The sequence below is a fragment of the Ahaetulla prasina genome, chromosome 3 (assembly GCF_028640845.1).
Source record: "Ahaetulla prasina isolate Xishuangbanna chromosome 3, ASM2864084v1, whole genome shotgun sequence".
Lineage (NCBI taxonomy): Eukaryota > Metazoa > Chordata > Lepidosauria > Squamata > Colubridae > Ahaetulla > Ahaetulla prasina.
The window spans coordinates 185,981,863-186,009,671 of record NC_080541.1 but is presented as its reverse complement, the minus strand read 5'-3'; the positions used below and the strand labels follow the sequence as shown (position 1 = coordinate 186,009,671).

The following is a 27,809-nucleotide window of genomic DNA, read 5'->3' as shown; positions in this document are numbered from 1 at the left end:
CTTCTAACTGAAAAAATGAAATGTTTGACTAAAAACTGCAGTCCAATAATGCATTTTAGGTTGTATCCACTTTGCACTTTTAAGCTGCCCCTGTCCTGTGATGGTGTCAGTTTAAATCTGAGCCAATTTAAGAAATCCCTGTCCAGATTGAAAAGGATTCACTTCAGACTTCACCTATGAACATCTCCCCTTGAGCAATTCTTCTGCTGCTGTGCCCTTTTTTCTTTCTGCTCTGGGAAACTAATAGTCAATTACTTTCCTTCTTGTGAATGGGTGCATGTGTATTCATTCAGTACATGTGCATGCACATATACTTTATATGTATATGTTTGTAGCTTTATAGGCTTGTCTGTGTATATACATGCACAAAATTCTATATGTATACCAAATTAAGGTAAAGCTTGAAAATGCACATATTTGAAGGCACACCACCCTGCTGTCAAGTTTCTTTCTAGCATTCCCAAAGGTAATTTTTCAAGAAGGTTTTTACTGATTTGATTACACAATTATTTCAGTGCCACAAAAGTTAGAACACTCTATGTGTATACAGAATGTTCCTGGTTCCACACTCAGCAGAAATCCTGTTAGATTGTTATTATTCTATCCAGGGGTGCTGCAATAATTAGTTGCAGAAAATAATGAAACGGTGGACCTCTGTATTTATTAAAAGAAACAAAATGCCAGGGGAAAATGGGAGATCAGGCAACTAACAATATTTGCTTGTTGATTAGAAACTTGATCTATGCTTTTGGTGTAACCAGCAGATAAACTTGGTCCATGATGTGATGCACATTAAGTTTTATGCGTTTGTTTTTTAGAAGTTTAGCTTTTTATCCTTTTAGGTATACAAGATTACAATTTGGTATCTGCATTCCATTGTAATGAGCTAGTACAAATAGATTGATTTCTACACCTATTAAATTACATTGTGATACCCTGCAGGGATCACTACTATCTTCTTTAAATGTTTATTAGCTTCTTCAGTCTAGTTGCAAGTGTTGCAGCAGAGGGCATCAAATATAGGTCAATTTAAAGGAAACAGGGCTTGTCCTTCCCAGTTCTAAAAGCTGCTAGATGCATTTGGGCTTGCTAGATGAGCTGTTAAGTTTTGTCCATAATCACATGAAGCACCGATATGGAATAACCCCAATTGGAAGACAGCAAGAAAAATCTTGGGTCAAGAAAGGATTGATACCTTGAATCAACTAATTCTTAATACTGGTAATTGTTTTAAGGATGCTGTGAGGCTACATTTAAATGTATATGATACAATTACATTGCTCAAAGGGGATGCGGTGGGTCAGTGGCTAAAATGCTGAGCTTGTCGATTGAAAGGTCAGCAGTTCAACCGTTCGAATCCCTAGTGCCGTGTAACGGAGTGAGCTCCCGTTGCTTGTTCCAGCTTCTGCCAACCTAGCAGTTCGAAAGCACGTAAAAAATACAAGTAGAAAAATAGGGACCACCTTTTGTGGGAAGGTAACAGTGTTCCATGCGCCTTTGGTGTTTAGTCATGCCAGCCACATGACCACAGAGACGTCTTCAGACAGCACTGGCTCTTCAGCTTTGAAATGGAGACAAGCACCGCCCACTAGAGTCAGGAACGACTAGCACATACTTATGAGGGGAACCTTAACCTTACAATTAAAACATATAGGATAAAGCAATATGGCCGAGCCATATTAGCAACTCAGATTTATTTTTATAAAAAATAAAAAAGATGAATAACTTTTAAGGTCAGAATAACTTTTCCCCAATTTATTAGACTTCTCAAACAAAGTTGCCTAATTATCAATATGGTCCACTCATTATTTCATGCATGCAGTGCATAACAATGTCCTCTCACCAACATGAAACCCTTCCCTCCCATTCTCTGCAAAACTGCTGCAATTCAGACCGGAAGATAAATATGTCCATTCAGTTTTTAAATCATAGGAAGAAATGTAGAAAATTTTGTGCCAAATTTAGCCATATGATGCTTAAAATCTCAGTTAAGGAAATTTTTGCCAATGGTACAGGATTTCTTCCCTGTGCCCTCCTGTAGTTCAATTCCTATTAGTAACAGTAATAGAGTTGGAAGGGACCTTGGAGGTTATCTAGTCCATCCCCCTGCTCACACAAGAGACCTGTACTAGAGATTCGAACCAAACTGCCGACCTTTCTGATCGACAAGCTCAGTGTCTTAGCCACTGAGCCACCTTTTACCATTTTCACATTTTACCATTGCCTGCCCTGTAGTTCTTCATACATTTGTCTTGATAAGTCTCCAAAAAATAAATCACCAAAAATAGGAAAATTGAAGACAACTTGGGTGTCTCTAGCTTTTTGCTACAAGCATAATTTCATAATGAGACTCATTTGAAAGAAGCATAAGCTAATCTATTAGGAATGTTTGTGTTTAAAGGCTTTCGTCTCACTTAAGGAATTGGGCTAAATAATCTTTGAGACTTTTCCAGATTTCTGAATCATTGCTTCCCATCAGATTGAGCAAAGCATTATCTCTGAATAAACTTTTGACTCATCCGGTTTTCTATTTTCTTTGAGCTCCTCATTACATCTATCTGTCTCAACTTGTCTTGTCTAGAGAAAAATGTGATAATCAGCTTTTCAGTTCCTGACCGATCTGACCTACAGACATCTATGGATATAAATGCAGGGAGTAAGAACTGAACTGAACTGTGATAACCACCCACCCCCCTTCATTAATCTGAAATTGTGAATCTGGCAGTCTTTCCTGTTCTTTTTCTTAATGCAATTTATGTATGAGTACCTTTGTTGCTTTGAAATGAGATGGGCGGTAAACAAATGTTTAAAAAGTAGTAATAATCTGTTTACTTAGTTCCCAATCCATTAAAACATCAAAGAAATAATCATACTCAAATAACAGTAAAAAGAAAAAAAGAAAAAACCTAATAATGAAAACTATATAAAGATCTATATGACTATATGACATGCTAGGCCTAGGGTTTGTTGTGCAGGGAAGACAATCTTTCAGAAACCATATGTTGTATTTTCTCTGGGTCTCTAGCTAGCTGAGGATATGATATATTTATTAGATATACAGACAAGACCAGGATTTCTTGGGACAAACATTTGAAGTGTGTTTTTTAAGGTGTCTTAAGTTTTTCCTACACTTTGCTTACAGTTAAAATCTGTATGAATTCATAGCTCCATTTATCAATGAGTTTCCACCAAATTTCATTGATTTGATTTCAATTGGTTTGATTGTCTTTGGGTGCTGGAACTGTCAGGAACTGTCATTCTTGTTTTAATTAATGGGAAAGAGCCAAATCAATAAATTGCTTTATAATATTTCGAGAAGCAATTGTCAGTGCTGGAAATTCAGGAAGTTAAGAGCAAGAGGTTTGAAAGAGAACAAAGCAATTATTGTAAAGCAAAATGTAACAAAAAGATACAGAAATGAGATAACTTATAATTATTGCTAAAGCACAGTTAAGATTGTGGAAGCACTGTAACTTCTTTTGATGGGAAAAATGTATACGGTTTGAAATTAGAAATAAATCTTGAGAACGAAGGTCCATACAAATATTTTTCATTCTGTAAAGAGAAATGTGGAGGTTATAAAAGACAATATATTACATATGTTTATAAGGTCAGGATTATGATTTTTTTCTTCCTTTAAAAATCCAAAATCCAAAGAACACTTGAAATTATATGTGGAATCAATTGGAAGAATCCCATAGTTGGGCTACTAGATCTGCAAAATCCAGGTTGCCCTATAGATCAGGGATCTCCAACTTGGCAACTTTAAGCCTGGAGGACTTCAACTCCCAGCATTCTGGGAGTTGAAGTCCTCCAGACTTAAAGTTGCCAAGGTTGGAGGCCCCTGCTATAGATGACAGTAACAGATGTAGTTTTCTTTGTCTCTGGTGTCATCTAGTACCGTGTCTCAGATATATTATAACCTTTAACTTACAATAAAAATAATAAATAAGCAGAAATGGCTTATGCTTTTCCTTACCATATTTCAAATGTGCATTAAGAAAATAACCTTTATATGAATTTTTTCTTTTTTCTATTTGTAAAGCATCAGAATTGTTGATGAGTAGGATAGCTCTGAGATTTGATTAAATAAATAAATGAATAAAAAACGCTTGGGAAAGTTTATCTGTTTGTTACCTTTTTATTTATTTATTTATCAAATTTTTATACCGCCCTTCTCCCGAAGGACTCAGGGCGGTGTACAGCCTAAATAAAACACAATATATATACAATTAAAATCAAAATTTAAAATAAAGCATATTACAAAAAGGCCAATGTATAAAAATTTAAATTTAAAATTTAAAAAATTTAAAACCCCACAACAATAAAACCCAATTTAAAATGTTAAAAAACCATTATGCCAGTCCAGCTTGAATAAATAAGTATGTTTTTAGCTCACGGCGAAAGGTCCGAAGATCAGGCACTTGGCGTAGGCCAGGGGGAAGTTCATTCCAGAGCGTTGCTGCTCCAACAGAGAAGGCCCTACTCCTGGGGACCGCCAGCCGACATTGTTTGGCGGACGGCACTCTCAGGAGACCTTCTCTGTGAGAGCGTACCGGTCGGTGGGAGGCATAAGGTAACAGCAGGCGGTCTCGTAAGTACCCGGGTCCTAAGCCATCCTAAGTACATCTAAGGTCCTAAGTACATCTCTTTTCTACATGTTGCTTTTATAGGAAATGCAGTTTAACTGCATTTCAGTTATTACTTCATTATAAACTGTAAAGCTGCTCCAAAATTTTATTGTCTTACTGGAAAGTATCCCATTAAAATTAGCTGTAAGGATTCATGCAGTGAAAATAATTTATGAATTATTTGGGAAAGTATTTCCCCTACTAAACATAGTGGCTACTAGGTCAGAACTAGTCCAGCTCTGGCAACTTGGCACTTTCTATGTGTTGGGTGCCAATTTCCAGAATTCTCAGCCACTATGGCCATTGCTATATATTTAATTATAGATGCAGAAAAATGCTGTGTTGAGTGGCATTTAGTCACAATTGTGTAGAGGAAAGATTTTCATATTTTCCAGTGTACCTGAGCTAAATGTTATTCTACAACATCACACCTATGCAACTAAGGAAGCCACATCAAAAGTGCATTTGCCTATAGGATACTTGATCAGCACATAAAATTTCCATTCTGACAAAGAGCCGCCCAGCAAAACCATGAGGGTTGTTTAGTTCTTACTGTGGTTATCTCAAGAGAGGCCAGTCAGGAAGTAATGAGAAATGCAGGTCTGTAATATTGTTGTCAGGTTTTCTATAATTACTCTTTATGATTTAACCACAGAAACTGAAGCGGCAATCAGCGACCTATAGAGCAGAGAAAATTTACCCAACAACTGTGTCTGAGAGACCTGAAAATAGCAGCAAAAATCGTTATAAAGACATCTTACCATGTAAGCTACAAATCAACACAATTTTTATGCTGCCTTTATTGTTCCAGTTTATATATAAATGAGTTTGTGTGCATTTGGAGTATAAAATCATGCAAGGGTGATGGTAGTCATAAAAGGCCAGGTGATGAATATGGCATTAAAGTGCAAATTTCACCCCTTTTATACTTGTGTGTAGTATATCTGCCATCATGCCAGTTTGAAGTCCCTCCTGTGGATACTATTACTTCTTGGTAACCTATAATATAATGTAAACAGACTGGATCCTAAATTAAAGCAATCCATAAAAGGAATGTTTCCTGACAATTTCTCCCTCACTTTCCTTGCTAAAATTATCTAGATAATACTTCATCATGATGCAGTAGTTGTGGTATAGGACTAGGAGTTGGGATACTCAGATTTTAGTGCATCTTTAGCCATAGAAATTTATTGAAAGATAAATTTAGGCCAACAACTCTCTCTTTCAGTCAAAATTTCTCACAGAGCTGTGAGGCAAAATTCAGAGGGAGTATTATGTATGCCACCTTGATTTAAATGAAGGGCTGGGTATAATTTTAATAAAAGAAAATAAACAAGCAAGCAGAGGAAATGAGAATTGCACCCAATTGGATCGATTACTTGCAGTAAGACAGAATAGAAAGTGTTCTTTCCATGAGCTGAACATATCTCTGGCTCCAAATCAATCTATGTGTACTCTCCTAACTTGGACATTCCCTGCATACATATCAGTTGCACAATAAGCACAGTATGGCCCACATTCACACCATGATATCCATGCCACTGCTAAATGATTTTTTAATACACAAACTCTCATACATTGTTCTCATGAGTCATAAATCATGAATCCCCTTTTAAAATTTGTAATCAAAAACTCCTCCTACTTCCTTACACATCTTCCATATAGTCTGCTCTGAACTTTAAGGAGACAGAAAATATATACTCAGTGGTGGGATTCAAATAATTTAACAACTGGTTCTCTGCCTTAATGATTTCCTCCAACAAACAGTTCACCAGACTGCTCAGAAAGTTAACAACCGGTTCTCCGAAGGGGTACGAACTAGCTGAATCCCACCATTGTATATACTGCTATTGTATTGACCCATGGTCTCCACTTCCGTTTTTGCATTAGCCATCCCAACTTATATGATTAACATTTAAGATTAAACTGATATTTTTAGCTATGTGACTTTTCAGTATTTAGGAATTATTTTTATGAGCTTATTTTCTTAATTGTCAACAATACCTCCACAAGTTTTGAACACAGACCAAATAATATAGCCATGGTCACTCCAATGACATCATTGTGTCACCACTATTTCCCTTTTAATTAAAAATATGGACCATAGTTTAAAAATGATTGCCTTTCCATTTTCTATAGGCCATAGTTGCAGAATCCAAGATTCATCTTCCGTCCATGCAAGAATAGAAAAATCTTCAATTTGCATAAACAGATATTTGGAACCAGGATATGTAGGATACATTTCATCTATAAACAAGATTTATTTTCACATTCAATTTTATTGGGGAAGTAATGGATAATGTTAAAGAAGCCAAAAGAGAACATTTTGCTAATACACAACAAAAGCAGAAATTGAAATGTTTGACCAGTGTATAAGTAGATTCTTTTAGTGTATAAGTAGTACTACCAGATATTTCGCTTCTTGAATTGTGGCACAGCTAGAAAATATGATTGGGAGCTTCTTTTAATTTTCTAAATGAGTTAATTATATATCTTCAATAAAAATATTTGAAATGCCTGTACAATTGAATTTGTGCTGGACAAAGGCAACTTCATTCTTCTATTTAATAGATTCTTTGTTACATGAGGCAGCAAACAGTTTCTTTTGTCCTTTCTCCTCCCTCAGATGACCATACCAGAGTGAAGCTCTCGTTTATCACATCAGATAAAGACTCTGATTACATCAATGCAAATTTTATCAAGGTACAAAGAACAAGCATTTGAGATTCTGTTCCCATTCTGTTCCCATAACATTTTAATATATTGTTATTTTGTGACTGAAAAAATACAAAAATATATTTTATTTTTCTTCTAGGCAGTATGGATTCATGCATTTTATCATTATCATTGTGACAACCCTGTTACTTTTATTAGGCTGAGATCATGAACATCATAGCAGAGTAGAGATGTTCTCCTTAATCTCCAGCAGACATTTCCACACAATAGTGTATTGACTGTCAGCTGAAGCCATCCTGTAGCTCACAGTAACTTTTCTGATTTCAAAATGCTAATAATACACTCCTTCTAGATAACCAAGACTAGAATACAAAAAATGTCGTTCAATCAATGACTACCTCAAGTTACTGCAACTTATGTAACAAAACAACAACTCCCCCCCCCATACTTCATGCAAAAGAAGAATTAAATAAATTGTTAGACAACTTGCTTGCCGGTCATATTTCCAAAACCTATTGTTTGTATTTTTTTGGATTCTTAGCAAAATAAAATCTGAATGGTTGTTATAAAGTGGCATCAGTAAAACCCCACTGCCCCCATTCTTTTGCTTCATTTAAAAGGTTCTTGCTAATGTAAAATTAGCCTGTTGGAAAATTTGCTTTCCTTAGTAACTGTAATCGAGTTATAATTGCTGCTATAGCTTGGATAGAGAAGATGTGGACATATAATCTGAAGTGGAAAGTTTGGGGATAACACAATTTCTGCATCCAAGTCCTAAATTTTTCTAAACTTTAGATTGTCTGTATTATTCTGGATTCTGCTTTATAGCACAGCTTTTCCTCATTGGCTATAATGCCTGGTTGATATGTTGCACCAGAGCCTCTATCACATACCCATCTAAAGATGATGAAAACTGTAACAGAACTGAAGCCATTACCATAATGCTGATGATTGTTATTAAAGTGGTACCACTTGGAAAAATACTTTCACAGGTTATTGTTTCATTTAACTCAATTTCCTATGTTAAATGTTCTTCAAAAAATTAGTGTGGCAGCTCATTTTAAAACATAATAATACTGTAAAATTCTAAAGTGGATTAGATCTGAATGCATTTTAATGCCTTTACATAAGCCTATGTTACATGTATTTCCTTTTTAGGGTGTATATGAGCCAAGAACCTACATTGCTACCCAGGGTCCACTTTCTACAACTGTTGTAGATTTCTGGAGGATGATTTGGGAATATAAAATCTTGGTAAGAGGTAGATCAATGCTATCTGTTAATTGTTAGTTTGATTTTAAAATAATAGAATAAAATAATAGAATAATAATCATCTATCACAATGTCCTTCCTCTTGAAGACTACTTCAGCTCAGACTGCTAAGACAGTCTGTTATTAACACAGCTGCTTGCATTACTGCCGGTTCTAGTCCCACCAGGCCCAAGGTTAACTCAGCCTTCCATCCTTTATAAGGTAGGTAAAATGAGGACCCAGATTGTTGGGGGCAATAAGTTGACTTTGTATATAACATACAAATGGATGAAGACTATTGCTAACATAGTGTAAGCTGCGCTGAGTCTTTAGAGAAGGGCGGGATATAAATGCAAATAAATAAAAATAAAAAAGAGCTAACAATAGATTTAAATTCAATGTTAACCGTTTCAATCTTGATTGCAGAAAATATGACTTCTGTAACAGAGTTATTAATACTTGGAACACACTACCTGACTCTGTGGTCTCTTCTCAAAATCCCCAAAGCTTTAACCAAAATCTCTCTACTATTGACCTCACCCCATTCCTAAGAGGTCTATAAGGAGTGTGCATAAGAGCACAAAACGTGCCTACCGTTCCTGTCCTATTGATTCCTTTCATTATATCCAATTAATATAGTTATTACATACTTATGTTAATTTATATGCTTATATATTATATAGTTATTTTCATGCTTATGCTTATATATACTGTTACGACAAAATAAATAAATAAATAAAAATAAAAATAGAATAGATAGAATAGAATAGAATTCTTTATTGGCCAAATGTCATTGTACACACAAGGAATTTGTCTTTGGTGCATAAACTTTCAGTGTACATGAAAGAAAAGATACATTCAGCAAGAATCATAAGGTACAACACTTAATGATAGACATAGGGTACAAATAAGCAATCAAATCATATTAGGAAACAGTCAATATAAATCATAAGGATACAAGCAACAAGGTTACAGTCATACAGTCATAAGTGGGAGGACAAATAACATATTTGTCTGAATCTGTATCCAGTTTTATTGTCAGATTATCTGTATCACACCTCATATAATAAATAATTAAGATATTGTTTTTAAGAAAAGCTCCTTCTAAGGAGAGCCTTTGCGTTTGCATTCAGAAAGCAAGGGATGACGTGCAAGTGGTTTACCATTCTGTGGGTTTCACTATTGGCCTAATTCAGCATGACCTCCTTTTAATGAAATAATGGTATCCACAGAAGACATTAAACCAATTTAACAGCAGAGTCTAATATCTGATTGCAAAATCATCTCATATCTGAACCTGAGAATCTGGTAGTAAGAGATTTAGTGACAATACCGGTGTCATGGTCAGATCATTTCTCCTCCGCCTAGACTTTCAGACCGCTACTCACCACTGCAGGAGACGGAGCCAATGCGTTGGTTCCGTCCCAGGCGCCTGATGGACCCTGAGAGGTTCCAGGCGGAGCTTGGGCGTTCCTGAGGATCTTACCCATGGCACGACTGAAGAACTAGTCGCGGCCTGGGAACAGGCGCGGCTGGGGCTTTGGACCGTGTCGTGCCTTTGCGACCTCTGACCCGGCGCAGATCTCGATTAGCTCCTTGGTTCTCTGAGGAGCTGAGAGATGAAACGCCGGAGAAGGCGCCTAGAGAGCACCTGGAGGTCCAGCCGCTCCGAGCTGATCGGACACTAGTTAGGTCTTTTCAAAGACCTACCTAGTGGCACTGAGGGTGGCGAGGCGTTCTCGCCTCCTCCCTCATTGCGTCGGCAGATAACCGCCCGGCCGCCCTGTTTGGGTGACCCGTTCCCTTCTTCACCAGGGGACGGGATGACCCCTACAGGGGCGTGCCGAGGAGTTTAGTGGTTATCTATCGATAAAATCACTCAGCTCGGGATAGCTTGGACCAAGATTGCGATGATCCAGATGAGATGACTGAGGCTCGTCTTGTTGATGTGGTTTGGGATGAGTTTGATTCTGTGGCTCCGAGGACATGGACAGGTTGCTGGGAGGCTGCATGCCACTACATGTTTACTGGACCCGTGCCCTCCTGGCTGGTGCTGGCCACTCAGGATGTGACACGAGGCTGGCTCGGGTATTATAAATGCTTCTTTGATGGAGGGGTCTTTCCCGCTGCCTTGAAAGAGGCGGTGGTGAGACCCTCCTCAAGAAGCCTTCCTGGACCCAGCTATTTTGGGTAATTATCGTCCAGTCTCCAACCTTCGCTTTGTTGCGAAGGTTGTAGAGAGTGTGGTGGCACGGCAGTTCCCTCAGTACCTGGAGGAAGCTGTCTATCTAGACCCGTTCCAGTCCGGCTTCCGGCCTGGTTATAGCACGGAGACAGCTTTGGTCGCGTTGGTGGATGACCTCTGGAGGGCCAGGGATAGGGGTTGTTCCTCTGCCCTGGTCCTGTTGGATCTCTCATCGGCTTTTGATACCATCGACCATGGTATCCTGCTGCGCCGGTTGGAGGGGTTGGGAGTGGAGGCACCGTTTATCGGTGGTTCTCCTCCTACCTCTCCGACCGGTCGCAGTCGGTGTTGACAGGGGGCAGAGATCGGCGCGGGCGCCTCACTTGTGGGGTGCCGCAGGGGTCGATTCTCTCGCCTCCTGTTCAACATCTACATGAAACCGTTAGGCGAGGTCATCAGTGGCTTTGGGGTGAGTTATCATCTGTACGCTGATGAAAGAATGACTGTTTCCCACACCCTAGGATTGGGGAAAACATTGACCCCCCTTAGTTGCGGGAGAAGGGTTGCGCTCAAAGCGGTCGCCCATCCATCAATCCATCCTTCCTTCCTTCCTTCCTTCCATCCTTTTTTTTTCCCAGCGAGCGTGCGTGTGTGTGACATGCAAGCAAGACGCCCCACGGGCATGTGAACTGGGTATGTCTAGTTTAGGGGTGACATGATAGGAACATTCCAATATCTCAGGGCTGCCACAAAGAAGGGGAATCAAACTATTCTCCAAAGCACCTGAGGGCAGGACAAGAAGCATGGGTGGAAACTAATCAAGGAGAGAAGCAACCTAGAACTAAGGAGAAATTTCCTGACAGTTAGAACAATTAACCAGTGGAACAACTTGCCTCCAGAAGTTGTGAATGCTCTAACACTGGAAGTTTTAAGAAGATATTGGATAAGCATTTGAAGTGGTATAAGGTTTCTCATGTAAGCAGGGTTAGACTAGAAGACCTCCAAGGTCCCTTCCAACTCTATTATTCTGTTTTTTGTTCTGTTTTCTTTCTAATCTATCTATCTATCTATCATCTATCTATCTATCTATCTATCTATCTATCTATCTATCATCTATCTATCTATCTATCTATCTATCTATCTATCTAATTAGCTAGCTAGCTAGCTATCATTATCTCGCTCAAAAGACAAAACCTAAACACGAAGTTGTAGCTGAATAGCCCTACATAATTTAGCTTTTTCCAAGCTGGTGATTTCCAAAGGCTTTGAAATGCGACTTTCCTCATCCTCTGCCAGGATAAGCTGATGTGCTCAGAAGGCTGGGAATGGTGGCATTTCCTACATTTCTTGTGGGCAGAAGGTGGACCCCTATGTTTCCTTGAAAACACCTCCCAATATTTATTAGAGTGACTTCTCCCCAGAAGAAAGGTGCGAGCGCTGTTTAACAATCCCGCCAGCTAAATCCTATCGAGTCAAAGGCCAGTCAATGGGGCTAGGATGAATTCTGGGTCACCAGGGACCCTTTTTGTGCCTGCTCTCAACCAGGGCGGGCCAAGCAGCCGCCTTTAGCGGCTCTGGAATGGATGTTGAGGTAACCCAAGAGGCAGCCTCTTTTCAACTCCCCGCCTTTTTAAACGCTCTGCCGGGCGGCGACAGGGACGCTGGACACCAAAAGCGGCGCCTGCTCTTCTCCGCTTTTATTTTATTTTAGTATTCAATCGGCAGCAGAGGCTCGAGCCTCTGGGGCGCCGGAAAAGGAGCCGAGGAGCTGCAGCAACGTTGCAAGAGAGCCGAAAAGAGGGGTGGGGGAGAGAAGCAAAAGAAGAAGAAGCAGCAAGCTTTCCAGCCGACTTCGTGTGGCGCGAGAACTGATCCACCGCCTCCTTCCCCGGCCGACAGGGCTGAACTGCCGCTGCACCACCACTTCCCAAAACAGATTTCCAGACTTGGAAGCAGCCCGCCACGAAAGGAGGAGGAGGAGGAGGAGGAGGAGGAGGAGGAAGCGGCGAGCGCCGCTGCTCCTGCTGCTGTTTCGCCTCCGCCCCTTCCAGCGCCTTGACGAGAGCGAGAGAGAGCAGAGAAAGGAACCGCGCCGTCCGACCGGCTGTGTGTGTGTTTGTGGTGGGGTCTCGCCCCAGCCACCCACCCACTCGCCCTTTCCTCTTCGGAGCGTGGCTGATCTTAGAAGCCGCGCTGTGGCGGGCCGCCGCCTCCTCTTCCTCCACGCCGCCTCCTCTTGCACGCCTCAACCCCCATCCCCACCCTCTCCGCGTGAAGGTCACCTCCTCTTCCAGGCGGCGGCGGCGGCGGCTCCGAGCGGAGCGCCACAGCCGGCAGCTCCGCTTCCTCCCACCTTCCTCCTTGCTAAAGGGCCAAAGTCGGCTCCCGCCCGCTGCTGGGGAAGAAGCCGGTCGCAGTCCAGCCGAACGGTGAAAGCGACATGCCGAGCGCCACTCCGCCACCGCTCGCTGACTGCGATCGCTTGGCTCGGTCCGCAGTAACTCCCCGCCAGGCTGTGCCGCCAAGAAACCATTTAAAAGCCCAACTTCTGAAGCACGGAGGAGAAGGCGGTATAGAAGTTTGATAAATAAATAAATAAATAAATATGTAACAAAACAACAACTCCCCCCCCCATACTTCATGCAAAAGAAGAATTAAATAAATTGTTAGACAACTTGCTTGCCGGTCATATTTCCAAAATCTATTGTTTGTATTTTTTTGGATTCTTAGCAAAATAAAATCTGAATGGTTGTTATAAAGTGGCATCAGTAAAACCCCACTGCCCCCATTCTTTTGCTTCATTTAAAAGGTTCTTGCTAATGTGAAAATTAGCCTTTTGGAAAATTTGCTTTCCTTAGTAACTGTAATCGAGTTATAATTGCTGCTGTAGCTTGGATAGAGAAGATGTGGACATATAATCTGAAGTGGAAAGTTTGGGGATAACACAATTTCTGCATCCAAGTCCTAAATTTTTCTAAACTTTAGATTGTCTGTATTATTCTGGATTCTGCTTTATAGCACAGCTTTTCCTCATTGGCTATAATGCCTGGTTGATATGTTGCACCAGAGCCTCTATCACATACCCATCTAAAGATGATGAAAACTGTAACAGAACTGAAGCCATTACCGTAATGCTGATGATTGTTATTAAAGTGGTACCACTTGGAAAAATACTTTCACAGGTTATTGTTTCATTTAACTCAATTTCCTATGTTAAATGTTCTTCAAAAAATTAGTGTGGCAGCTCATTTTAAAACATAATAATACTGTAAAATTCTAAAGTGGATTAGATCTGAATGCATTTTAATGCCTTTACATAAGCCTATGTTACATGTATTTCCTTTTTAGGGTGTATATGAGCCAAGGACCTACATTGCTACCCAGGGTCCACTTTCTACAACTGTTGTAGATTTCTGGAGGATGATTTGGGAATATAAAATCTTGGTAAGAGGTAGATCAATGCTATCTGTTAATTGTTAGTTTGATTTTAAAATAATAGAATAAAATAATAGAATAATAATCATCTATCGCAATGTCCTTCCTGTTGAAGACTACTTCAGCTTCAATCATAACAATACAAGAGCTAACAATAGATTTAAATTCAATGTTAACCATTTCAATCTTGATTGCAGAACATATGACTTCTGTAACAGAGTTATTAATACTTGGAACACACTACCTGACTCTGTGGTCTCTTCTCAAAATCCCCAAAGCTTTAACCAAAAACTCTACTATTGACCTCACCCCAATCCTAAAAGGATTATAAGGGGCGTGCACAAGAGCACAAAACGTGCCTACCATTCCTGTCCTATTGATTCCTTTCATTATATCCAATTAATATAGTTATTACATACTTATGTTCATTTATATGCTTATATATTATATAGTTATTTTCATGCTTATGCTTATATATACTGTTATGACAAAATAACTAAATAAATAAAAATAAAAATAGAATAGATAGAATAGAATAGAATTCTTTATTGGCCAAATGTCATTGTACACACAAGGAATTTGTCTTTGGTGCATAAACTTTCAGTGTACATGAAAGAAAAGATACATTCAGCAAGAATCATAAGGTACAACACTTAATGATAGACATAGGGTACAAATAAGCAATCAAATCATATTAGGAAAGTCAATATAAATCATAAGGATACAAGCAACAAGGTTACAGTCATACAGTCATAAGTGGGAGGACAAATAACATATTTGTCTGAATCTGTATCCAGTTTTATTGTCAGATTATCTGTATCACACCTCATATAATAAATAATTAAGATATTGTTTTTAAGAAAAGCTCCTTCTAAGGAGAGCCTTTGCGTTTGCATTCAGAAAGCAAGGGATGATGTGCAAGTGGTTTACCATTCTGTGGTTTTCACTATTGGCCTAATTCAGCATGACCTCCTTTTAATGAAATAATGGTATCCACAGAAGACATTAAACCAATTTAACAGCAGAGTCTAATATCTGATTGCAAAATCATCTCATATCTGAACCTGAGAATCTGGTAGTAATCGCTGCCTGATAATATTGGTTGCCTGTGTTCCAATTATTTGTATTCTAGCTTGGCTACCATGAATATTTCATTTTTTAATTGCATTCATGGATAGATGCGGCAGGGGAGTGAATCTTTTTATATACAATATATTGTTCTTGGAATGTTTATATTCTGCAGTTATTCTTCTTCCAGGCTGTAACATATATTGACAATATATAATGGATGATTGTCAGCAATGAAAGGAGGCTGGAATCAACAACCTAAAATGTTTTGCAATAAAATTGTGGAGTTAAAATACTTCAGCTCTAAATTCTTCAAATTAAAAAAAAAAGATGTGACTTGGGGAAACTAAGTAAATATGTTGATCTTTTTATTTTGTTTTATTTCCAAACATATGCAAAGTTAAGGACTTTGTTTTCTTTATTTATAATATAGCTGCCTACTTATAACATAGCTGCCTACTGAGTATGCATTGTACTCAGCATTTGAAATACAGCATTGGAAATAACATTTTGTGCTTCTTTTGCTATATATCAAATAGTATGCTGCTTTCAGCTGTATCTTAAAAGGATCTTGTTTGGAACTTTTTAAACAACAGTATGCTTGTGTATGTGCCAGTTTCCCAATAGCATTCAGATACTTCTTTTTAATCTCTCCAGATCATTGTCATGGCTTGCATGGAATTTGAAATGGGAAAGGTAGGTATTGCGTCAAAAGGTAATATACCACAGCATGGAAAATTTTGGTTCAGTTAATGTCTGTACATTTCTGAGCTGGCTCCTCTCCCAGACCTCATTCCACATGGCATTTTTTACATTCAGTCCCTATAATGACTGCAGAGTGTAGGTACTGCATTTCCACAACTGACTCTTTGTGTAGATAAAGCTAACCCGGAGTCTTTTACGATCACATTTATTGCATGATCCATCTGAAAACTTTCCTCACGTCTGTTCAGCGCATGGCACAGCTTTTCTTTTACGAGAATAAAAGAGAAAGTAGAATAAAATCTGCCAAGACTGCAAGCTATACTGTAGATACAACCTTATTCTGCAATAGGCATTCCCAAGGTCTTTTCACCTCACCTTTAAACAGCAACATCAGACAGATCTGCTTTTCCTAAAAAGAAAAACCAATTGTGGACTTGGGTGAATATCAGAGAACAGATGGATAGAGTGTCTTGTTTATCTTCCCAACAGAAAAAGTGTGAACATTACTGGGTTGATGTGGATGAATCCCCATTGCAGTTAGGCCCTTTCTTCATTGTCTGTGTGAGTATGTTGTTTTCTGTTGGAATTCATACGCTGAACTGTGCTTTGTGTGTGGAAATAAATGTCATTTAAATATGTTTTTGGTTTGCTTCCCTTCAGGAGGCGGAAGAAAAAAGGCAGGATTATGTGATTCGCAAGTTGAAAGTGAAAATGAATGACAATGTAAGTGTGGGATGCTTCAGGAAATATGCTGACTTTCTGGGAGACTATCCTGAGAAAATATAATGCACCATTTTCTCTGATATATTTCTGTGAATATTTTATGATTCCTGTACAGCATGCCCTTTAAAGGGTGCGAAAAGAGATAAGAAAAACCAAGATTCTAACAGAAACTATGCATGTACCTGCAGAAAGGTGATGGATTTCTTTTTCCTGCTGCATAAGAAAGGTTTAAGCAATCCTGTTCAGGTGCACATTAATATTTCTTTTACCGTATAAGTTCAGTGTGTATTCTGCCTCAAGGGTTAGGATAAGTTAATGGAACATGGGAAATACCCGTGTTACACTAATTCCTACAAGTTCCTTGTTTTGGGTGTCTTTTCTAGGAAATCAGAAACGTCTACCATTTTCATTATAAAAATTGGCCAGACCATGATGTTCCATCTTCAATCAACTCTATTTTGAAGTTCATAAATGAGATGCATTGCTACCAAGCAAACCATGATGTACCTATTTGTGTACACTGCAGGTAAAATTGCTTGAAAGCAGAAACCATTTTAACTTCAAGAGAACAGAATTGTTCTATAATTCTTTTGGAATATGAATAAAGATACATATATGTTAAAAGAAGAAAGAAATGATCTATTAGCTATTAGAGACAATTCAGGGTTGTGTGGGCTTTTTTCTTTTTCTTTTTGGAATGCTGATGTGTCTTTTAAATTAAGTCCTGAACTCCCTGCAAATTGATTAAAAGTACTGAAACATGAGAGCAATAGGGAGCCAACATCATATGTCCAAGAGAGAAGTTATTACGTATTATACCAATTTAACTCCATAGGAGTTTCTTATGTGCAATTGTATGTTTGCAGTGTGATTTCCATGCTTTTTGTCCTCTGAAGCATCAGGCACTATTGTTGCTGGAGTTGATCACTAAGAGTCCAATAAAAAATAATTAACTTGAATAAAAAATTCAAATGTAAAGTAGTATCTTTATTTGCCCAAGCTGAAATGCCATCTTTGCTATAGTCATGGATGTTTGGCAGATTTACGGGATACTTTGCCTTTATAATGTCCAAGCTGAATTACATAAAAATAAACAAATAAAATTCAGTCATTGTAAGGTTGTGGCTAGAAACCTTACCTTACATAGAAAGGTTTTGATGATGGTGGTGAAAAAATATATGAATTAAATTTCAGTAGAGATATCTGGCTACTTTCAATCAAATACCCTGTTTCCCCAAAAATAAGAAATCCTCGATAATACAACCAATTGGGCTTTTGAGCACATGCGCTAAAATAAGCCTCCTCCCGAAAATAAGCCCTCCCTGAAGATATTTAAATGCAGAGCTGGAAATCAGGTAAGATGGCAAGAGGAGCCCCATCTTGCTCCACTTGCCCCAAAATAATAAGACTTCCCCAAAAATAAGGCCAAGTGTTTATTTCGGGGTTCAAAAAAATATAAGACAGGGTCTTATTTTCAGGGAAACGCGGTAGTAGATCTGAAGATATACTAAAGGATTTCAGAGAAGTCTGAATATGAATTGAACAACCTACAGTGAGAATAAATTATTATCATTGTTCATTTAGCAATTTGTCATGTCTTTCAGTGCGGGCTGTGGACGAACAGGAGTGATATGTGCCATTGATTATACTTGGACTTTGCTAAGAGACAGTGTGAGTGCTTCCATATTGTTTATTTATGGTAGGAAAAACCTAAAGTTATAATTTAATTTTCATGCTACTTGCTATGTGGCTGCTATTCCAGAAGAAATTAATTTTTCCCCCCAGCAAATTGACCTACAGTTGTGACAGGAATGATGACTTATCAGTGAGTCTTTCCATAACATGCAGTGCAATTTCTTTAATGCAGGGGTTTCCAGCCTTGGCCACTTTAAGACTTGCAGACTTCAACTCTCAGAATTCCCCAGCCAGGCTAGCTGGGGAATTCTGAGAGTTGAAGTCCACAGGTCTTAAAGTGGCCAAGGTTGGAAAGCCCTGCTTTAGTGAGTATTCAATGGACAGATTGCATAGCTGGGCCTTTCAAATGAGCAATGCCTTCTCTGTTTTTTTTCTCTATGAAGATTCTACCAATGAACTTCAGCATTTTTAATATGATTCAGGAAATGCGCACACAAAGACCTTTGATGGTACAAACTCAGGTATGTCCAGACAATTTGGTTTCTTTATACAATGCCAAGCAGTAGTAATGTTTCAGTTAACTGTACGTTGTACAATACTTTACACTGTTTTTCTGTTAAAAGCACTCAAAGAAGTGAAGAAGCTTATTTGTCCTGTAAAAACAGTGCTGTGCTGTTAGAAAATCTGTGTGACAGTAATGATTTTTTTTAATACTAGGGGCCTCTTGGGGCTTCATCAAAGAAGCAGGTGTTGACGCTTTCAGAAAAAGAGAGAGAAAAGTTCAAGTTATTTAAATGCGCTTTGATGATGTGCCATGAAGACATTTGCCAGACTGGTTGCTTGAAGAGCATATACTCCTTCAAATGCAAATCATTTCTCAGAATGATATGCCACTGTCACTTGAACTTACGTCCTCATCCTCATTCTCTGTTCGTGTTTTACTAGTAAATAAGCCACTGGCCCGGAAATGAAGCAAAGCAGGAACTGCAATTTCCTCTTCTGTCTTGCCAAATCCAAGCATAACACCCAACTATAGGTGCTTGTTAAAAGGATTCCCCCAACTTCAATTTGGGAAATATAATCAGTGCTCCTAAGATCAGATGCTAGAACTCATAAATGTATCTATCTGAACTTACTTATGTTAGACAGCCAGACTTGTAATGTAGAGAAATGAATATGCAGTTGTGACATATTTCCACATGACTCATGGCTGCTATTTTTCAGGTTCAGTATAAGTTGGTCTATGATGCAGTGATCGAACTCTTTCAAAGGCAGATTGAAGCATTCACCAGTCATTCTGATCCTGTTGTTATAGAGGTAAGCCTTCCTGCCGGCTCTAATTGCAAATAAAGTTAATGTGACTGTTTTTCCAGAAAAATATTGCAAAGTTCTTATCTATATTTCAAGCTCAATATCACACACACAAAGGTCTGTATTCTTCCTAATCCTCTTTGCAACTACCGTGTTTCCCCGAAAATAAGCCCCTGACTTATATTTTTTTGAACCCTGAAATAAGTGCTTGGCCTTATTGCCATGCGCTCAAAAGCCCGATTGGGTTTATTATCAAGGGATGTCTTATTTTGGGGGAAACAGGGTACTTTTGGCCTAAAGTATGATAACAAGCAGTTTAAGCTAAAATGAAATATCACAACTCTATTCTGAGAACATTGCCATCCCAAAGTGATCTTAATAAAGCACCAGGTTTTATTTAAGACAAAGATGTAGCCATCAAGCATTACACTAAAATAGGAAATAGATGAGCAGCTGGAGTTTTCACCCAAGATGAGAAAAGCTCTCTCCATTTACTTAAAACTTAATTACGTCAGCTTGGATGTAGATTGCCTGACACCAGTCCCCTTCTCTCTTGAATTTCAGTCCTGCCATTGTACCATTTTGGCAGCATGGTTTTCTTAACTGATCAAGTTTCCCTTTTAGTTTGTTTCCTGGTTTTCTTCATAAAGTATTATATTGTTATTACAGTGGTGAGTAACAGTCTTTAATTAGCCACATGAGTTTTAGACAATGAGTTACAGTAATTAAATTTGTTGGAGAGTTATGTTAGCCTATGATAATCTAAATCCATTGGATTGTATGTGAGTGTAGCAAATTATAATTTGTTTTATTGCTCTGGAACAAAAACTTGGTTGTTCTGTTTTTAGGTGATTTCTTCATGTACTGCAAGAACAGGCATGGTCCTAAGCAGTGGATAATGCTTTTTAGCATAAAGGCCATATTTTATCCCTTTATTCTGACATCACTCCACTTTGATGGAGGGTTTCTGGGACTGAAAATGTCTTTATTAGCTAGTAGAAGGAGATATGAGAGGCAACTCTCTTTTGCTTGATAGAGAAATCTTAATAATGTAATATGTGATAACTGTTTTTGTTTGGGCTGTGATTAAGAAGTGAGTCTTGACTCATAACCTGAACTTTTGTATCTTTTGCAGACTGGAATAAACCGTCCTGTAGCCAATATACCTCAGGATCCAGATAGGGAAAAGTCTTGTATAAAACAATCAAACAGGTAAAAATAGATATTATTCTTTAATGCAGCACAAAATCTGGATAGAATTAAGGACTTTGGAGAATTTAGTATTAAAAAGATTTACCTGAAATCAGTTTCACTGAATTGATTGGAACTTCTACACTGTAAATCTTACGAGTTTCAGGTGTGGAGCTGAGTTCTCTTATAGTTTTCTTCAATTCTCTTTCACTGAACCAGGAGATGAACATAGTTATTTATGTTTGTACTAGTACATTTGCAGTCATAACTATTTCTTAACTACAGAGTAAATAATTGATTCTGGCCCAATCATCCATCACTATGTAATTTTCCTTAGAGAAATGGGAAAACAGCATGCATATCAGTGGCTATTAGCTGTGGTTACTAGATGAAATCTTGAGAATATTGGTCTATTTCCAGGTTGCCACTTTTTTCAGTCCTCAGTTCCTCAAAAGCAGATTAGTAATATGCTGAGAACCACATTCTTGTGGCTTAACTAGGGGAAGAGAAAGCAGCCAGGAGTCAGTAGGAAGAAGTTCCTACCAATTAGAGAATGCATCACACGTAACCTTTCCAGAATTAGTGCTTCAGATGGGAAGTCCAATTTCATTGAGAGTCAGGTACAGCTCAGCCAGCAGTAAATTCACTTGGTATCCATTATTACTTAGAATCATGAGATCAGACATAACAACAACTAATTCTGAAAATAAAAATTCTAGGACTTGCTGAATGGACTTGTTTAAGCAATAAGATAGGCAAGATTTTAAATTATTGGATTTTGTTCTGGATTTTCTTACAGGGAAGCATCACTTGAGGGCATCTGAAAGGGGGATCTTATTGTAAAGAATACCGGAGAAAAAAAGAAATGCAATCAAGGCAAATTCATGACAAAAATTTAATGTTATTTGAATGCAATTCAGTTTAATGAAAATGAAATACAGTTAATATGTTTGCTCACAGTGTATTTAATTTCCTTTTTCCATATTAAAAACTAAAAATTGGCATTTAGCAGCCTTAAATTAGAAAGAAGTAAATATTCTAATGGAAAAATGCTGGAAATATATTGAAGTGGCTGCAACATTGACAGATGTTCAGAAAATGTAACATAAAACTTTTCCTGCACCTTGCCCATTTTAGAAAATCTTGAATACCATTTAGAATAACAGAGTTGGAAGGGACCTTGGAGGTCTTCTAGTCCAACCCCCTGCTTAGGCAGGAAACCCTATAGCATTTCAGACAAATGGTTATCCAACATCTTCTTAAAAACTTCCAGGGTTGGAGCATTCACAACTTCTGGAGGCAAGTTGTTCCACTGATTAATTGTTCTAACTGTCAGGAAATTTCTCCTTAGTTCTAGGTTGCTTCTCTCAATTATATAATCTCTCTTGCAGTTCTGTACAAGAGCATCAGGAGAAATCTTGGCATCCCAATTGTGCCACACAAAGCTTAAACATCCTCGACCGAAACAGAGATGGTGCTTCTTTGGTCAGGCCAGCACTTTCTGTTGGAGCATTGAACCCTGCTGCTGGCAGAAACACAGGATGGGATTCTTGGTTGGCAAAACAGCCACTCCACAAATATCGCAGTTTGGACTTCAGTTGTTGTTTTTCAACCGATCCGCTTCTCACTGTGGAAACGGATGATAAAACTGGGAAGGGCTTAGTTACCAAAGTGCACCCTTTCCAGACCGAATCTACTCCTTTTCAATCAGTTTCACAGAAAACACTGCAGCCGTTGACAAAAATGGATTCAGAATCTGGCCAATGTGGAGGCTTTCAACTTGATTCAGACCTTTCAAACAAGCTGACAAACAATCAGCTCTACAAGCTCCAGGATTTGTCCCCAGAGTACGAGCCCGAGGATTTTAGCCACAAGGAGTGCATATGGTCATCAGAAGACCCCTACTTTTCCTCTCTCTCATCAGAAGAACTATGCATCCCATCATATCCTGAGTCTGCTCTCAGTTCCCTTAGAACAGTTCCTTCATCTTCTGCTGTGGCCTTTACAGACCAGGCTTTGGAGAGCTCAGAGGCCAGCTACCCATTGTTCAACCCTCCAGCCCAATATACTCGTCCCTTGGATGCAGTCTGCCACAGTAAGTTTGTACAAGGTTGCAGCATTATTTCCATTCTTCTGCCATTTTATATGCCGCTCAATTCCAAGAAGCTCTGAGTATCTTATAAATTTAAAAAATAAAATAAAATTACAAAAGAATAGAAGTAATTGAACCCCTGAACCAATAGCAATCACATTTCCTAACCATAAATATACCAAGGGAAATAGTCTTAGCAGCAGTATTTGTTTGCTACAGGAAAAGAAACTCATCGTAGCATCAATTTCCAAAGGCTTTTTAGAACAATTGTGGTTTGGTACTAACCTGACTTCAGGTGAAGCAGTGTTCCAAAGAAGGGACAGATACAGAATAGACACATCCTCGTGGTTCTCTGGGATTTCAGAGGATAACCCTCCATACTAGGTCTTACCGGATAGGCAAAAATGCTGGGAGAAAATGGTTCCACATTTATCCAGGATCCAGGCCATATAAGGCTTCAAAGTTGACAATCTGCACCTTGAATTACACCCAGTTGCAAGTGGCAACTGGTGAAACTCTAGCAGTTGTAGTGTTACTTGGGGAAGTTGGGCGGTGCCCTTAACTAGAGCCATTGTATTCTAAATTAGCTGTAACTTTTGGGTTTCTTCAAAGGCAGCAGATAATATGGGAGTTGTGCAAAAGTCTTCTTCAATCAGAAGTCTTTTTCTCAACAGAACTCACAGCTTTCAGATGCTGAGATAGCACCTCTGTTTGACTCAAGATTGAGCTAACCAACAATGTATCATCCATAAATGATGGTACACCAATGTATCATTAGTTCTACTTCAGCAATATCTGGTCTGTAAATTATATAATTTTAGTGATTGAGTTCCCAAATTACAACTTGTCTGCCCAGCCACAAGCTCTCCAATTTTGTGAGAAGCAACTTTTTAAGCCATAACTGATCCCAAACCTTTTGCGTCTAAGATGTGTTGTTCTACTGAGCAATGGTCTGAGTGATTATATTCAAATATTTAACAAATAAGACAAGGAACTGTTACCAACTGAGATATGGTGTACAGATTGGTTGTATAAAATGAGGAGGTTTCGATATTGTATAGCTGGTAAACCTGTTCTTTCCTAATACATCCTTTATGTTTGAATCCTGAATGTGATGCAGAAAATGCTTTGGTTCCAGAGTTTACATGATAGTCAAGAGACATTAGAGCAAGAACACTTAGGCTTATATTGCTTAACAGTGCTTTACAGCCCTCTCTAAGTGGTTTACAGTGTCAGCATATTGCCCTCAACAATCTGGGTCCTCATTTTACCAACCTCGGAAGGATGGAAGGCTGAGTCAACCTTGAGCCTGGTGAGACTCAGACTGCCAAACTACTGGCAGCCGGCAGTCAGCAGATGTAGCCTGCAGTATTGGATTCTAACCACTGCACCACCATGCATTGTTTAGAATTCAATTAGGACACAATATTTGAACCTGTCTTTTAAAATTAATTTTGATAAGCATAAATATTAGGAATCTAAGTGGAAAACTAATACTTTTTCTTTAGGGAAAATTTACACTACTTTTGAGTCTTTTTCTTCAATGTATATATTGGCAATTTGTTAAAGTGTCATTTGTAATGTGGCTAAGCATAATGAGCAAAATCATACATAAGTACATATTTTATTATTGCCTTGGACCAAATCCATAAATCCATAAAATATAACCATAAAAGAGATTACATATGATGGAACTTGGATACATACATTAATCCAATCCCACTGTATGATCAGTTCCAGATGCCAAAATATTGTATTGTGCAACTGCTTATGTCAATTTTTGGGTTCCATTAACAACAACAAAAGAATTGAGGCTTTTGAATTATGGTGCTGGAGAAGACTGACTGCTCTTTAGAAGGCCAGGTCCTGAAGATGAAATTCAAATATTTCGGCCACCTAATGAGAAGGAAGGACTCACTGGAGAAGAGCCAGAAGAGGGAAAGATTGAGGGCAAAAGAAGAAGAGGACGACAGAGAATGAGGTGGCTGAAGCAGTAGGCATGAGCTTAAATGGGTTCCAGAGGATGGTGGGGGACAGGAAAGCCTGGAGGAATGTTGTCCATATGGGTTGCGATGGGCCGGATACGACTTTGCAACTAACAAAAAGAAAACATACAAAAAAGCCCACAATAGATATAAAATTCATCTGGGTCAGTGATGGGTTGCTACTGGTTTACACCAAATCGGGCAAACCGGTAGAGGCGGTTGTGGCGGGAGGCTCTGCCCACCCACCTGGATGTCTGTGCGCAGAAGCATTGCACATGCACCTGTGTGCCCACGAGCGAACCGGTAGCAACAGAATTTGAATCCCACTACTGCTCTGGGTGGCCTGGCACATTTGCTGCTAGAAACTTTAATAGCCTTAGCTGAATATCAGACTAAAACCTGCAATGTAAGGACACATGTTCTGTCAATTTGATCTCCTTCCCCACCCCCAATTTGCACAGGAAAAGTTCTGACTAATATCAATAAATGAATTGATTTTATTTGTACAACTGTCATGCCATAGCCAATTAATAAATTGGAGAATAATTAAAGGAATAAGGTAAAGGGAGAAATAAAAAAGAGCAAGTACTCCATTAAAAAAAAAATAACAAGCACAAAACATACTTTCTCATGGCCTAAGTTTCAGAAGCCAACACAGACAAATTTCTGTTGACATTTGGCTGCAGACCAGGCAAAACTGGCTGAAGTCTTTACTATTTTTTCCTTTGAGTGATGACAACAGGAAACTGAGTTGTAATGAAGAGCCCATTGAGGTTTGGAGATGGGGTGAGGGGGGGGGGGAGATAGAGAGAACAGATTTTTTTCCCCTAGTGTTCTGCAGAAATAAAATAGTGAAGCAATGAATTGAAATCCTTCATCACAATTTGCTCCATCTGGCAGAAAGCAGATGATACACATACAGAAGCAAGAAATGATCCTACAATCCTTATGTGTGAAAAAAAGTTCTGAGGTGAAAAGAACTAGAATAATTTTTCAGCAGATGTCTGTTTGGAACACAGTGTAGGTAGCTCTTCCATCTGAATTTTTAATACGCAGAACTTAGTGAGTTGAGATAAATTATTCCAGGAGAACTGGCTAATGATAATCACTAATAAAAATGGAAAAATCATATTTAATTTCTACCTTGATTAATATTTAAGAAGCATGCATATGCAGGGCAATTAAAGTGCATTTATTTCTGTTTCAAACGATTAGCTCTAGTGCCATCTAGTGGTGACAAAAGTATATTAAAATACACAGGTTAGTTGCTTTTATATTTTGGCAGCACTGTATATAATGTCTAACATTTTCGTATTAGAAATTAGAAGAGATGTTTGAAAATGTGAACAGACTCCAATAAATGTGTGGCATTTTAGAGACAATAAAGATTGCTGTTCAAAGTAGAAACAGATATAGAGTGCTAGCTAGTACCTTGCAGATACTTCCTAAATATAGATTTATAGATTTACCTATTGAATGAAATGAGATAATAATCATATTAACCGAATGTGCCTCAGAAATAGCAGCAATAAAAAGCAGTACAAAATGGAAGCAAGGGCGGAACTGTAGCTCAAGGAGGGGTACATGGTTTGTATTGAGAAAGTTCTGTGTTCAGTTTCGGGCATGTCTAGTTTGATAGAAGGGCAGAGAGCTCTCCAGGGGCAGTCAGAAGAGAACACCGATTTAGAATAGCATAGTGCCAAATTTTTAATAATCGAACTTCTACAAACTCATGCTACTATATGAACAGCTACAATACATGACTCTCTTGAGAAGGTTAACCTTGGAGGACCAGCCCACTAGATAGAGTTTGGTATTTGGTTTTATTAAATCAGTACTGAAATCAATTATTTTTGTAAAATATAAGACTATCAGATCTGTCCTAGAAAAATCCAGAAAACCATTAGAGCAGGGGTCTCCAACCTTGACAACTTTAAGCCTGGTGGACTTCAACTCTCAGAATTCCCCAACCAACAAAGCCAAGGTTGGAGACCCCTGCACTAGAGGAAAGCAAGGACTTTGAATTTTCAGGGGGGATTGGTTGTTTTTTTTTGAATGCCATCTAGTGATCATTTGGATCCTGCTGGCCAGATCTGGGAGGAAGCCCACTAATCTTCAGGGTTGGCTTGTTTTTTTTTTTTTAAAACTGCAGGTTCTCCCCAGCATGACGAAGATATTCCTCCTCCCCTGCCTGAGAGAACCCCTGAATCTTTTATTGTTCTTGGAGAAGAGAATGAGCTCCAGCAATCGGGTAAGCACAGGCCCTTGGGCCAAGAAACAGCTATTTTCTATTGCTTGAAAACTTCTGCTATCTACAAAGTTATTTTAAAAAATCAGTCGATTTTAATTCCTGGTTTTTATCATTTACAGATAAACCTTCGTTAGCAGTTTCAGATCATCAGCTACCATCTAAAAATGACAAATCAAAAATCTCTACAGAATGGAGCAGCCTGTCTCAGCTGAGATTTTCTGATGACTCAGTGAGACTGAGACCCAATAAGGTTGGTTTAAACATATTCTGCAGCATTGTTCTACCAAACACCTGACTTCGGTCGAATAAAGGCTGCCTCTGTGACAAACTAGACTGTTATAGATATTGCATCTGCAATCCAGGGGCTGAGACAAAGAGCAGGTTATATTTCCATTGAGTGAAGCAAGGGGTAGCAGGAATCTAGACTTGATGAGCAATTTCTAGCAATTATTCCAGCAGTTGCTCTTTCATATTCTTCTTTCCCAAATGGTCTTTGACCTAGACTTGTGGAATTGGAATTCAAGAAGTTTGAAGGGGTGATTTTTTTTTAGAGCTAACAGCTTGAATTGCAGTGGATATGATTGCTTGAAACGTTTCTCTCCTTATCTACCCATCACCTGCTCATGTGTAAGGCGCTGCATTGGGAAACACCAAAATACTCAATAAAAAT

General features: G+C 38.6%; 1 protein-coding gene across 3 annotated transcripts in view; it reads left to right on the top strand.

Moving 5' to 3' along the window:
* PTPN22 (protein tyrosine phosphatase non-receptor type 22) overlaps nucleotides 1-27,809 on the top strand; it is a 41,452-nt gene that overhangs the window by 7,534 nt on the left and 6,109 nt on the right. For 2 of the 3 annotated variants that reach the window (XM_058176920.1, XM_058176918.1), the window contains exons 3-16: nucleotides 5,287-5,395; nucleotides 7,258-7,334; nucleotides 8,466-8,561; nucleotides 15,904-15,942; nucleotides 16,441-16,512; nucleotides 16,612-16,674; nucleotides 17,058-17,200; nucleotides 18,279-18,345; nucleotides 18,753-18,830; nucleotides 19,534-19,626; nucleotides 20,756-20,832; nucleotides 22,203-22,906; nucleotides 27,041-27,139; nucleotides 27,259-27,389. In XM_058176920.1, coding sequence (XP_058032903.1) covers nucleotides 5,287-5,395; nucleotides 7,258-7,334; nucleotides 8,466-8,561; nucleotides 15,904-15,942; nucleotides 16,441-16,512; nucleotides 16,612-16,674; nucleotides 17,058-17,200; nucleotides 18,279-18,345; nucleotides 18,753-18,830; nucleotides 19,534-19,626; nucleotides 20,756-20,832; nucleotides 22,203-22,906; nucleotides 27,041-27,139; nucleotides 27,259-27,389 — 1,848 coding nt within the window. Of the gene's footprint in view, nucleotides 1-5,286; nucleotides 5,396-7,257; nucleotides 7,335-8,465; nucleotides 8,562-14,091; nucleotides 14,188-15,903; nucleotides 15,943-16,440; nucleotides 16,513-16,611; nucleotides 16,675-17,057; nucleotides 17,201-18,278; nucleotides 18,346-18,752; nucleotides 18,831-19,533; nucleotides 19,627-20,755; nucleotides 20,833-22,202; nucleotides 22,907-27,040; nucleotides 27,140-27,258; nucleotides 27,390-27,809 lie in introns of all 3 variants that reach the window. The other variant, XM_058176919.1, reaches the window with a different exon arrangement.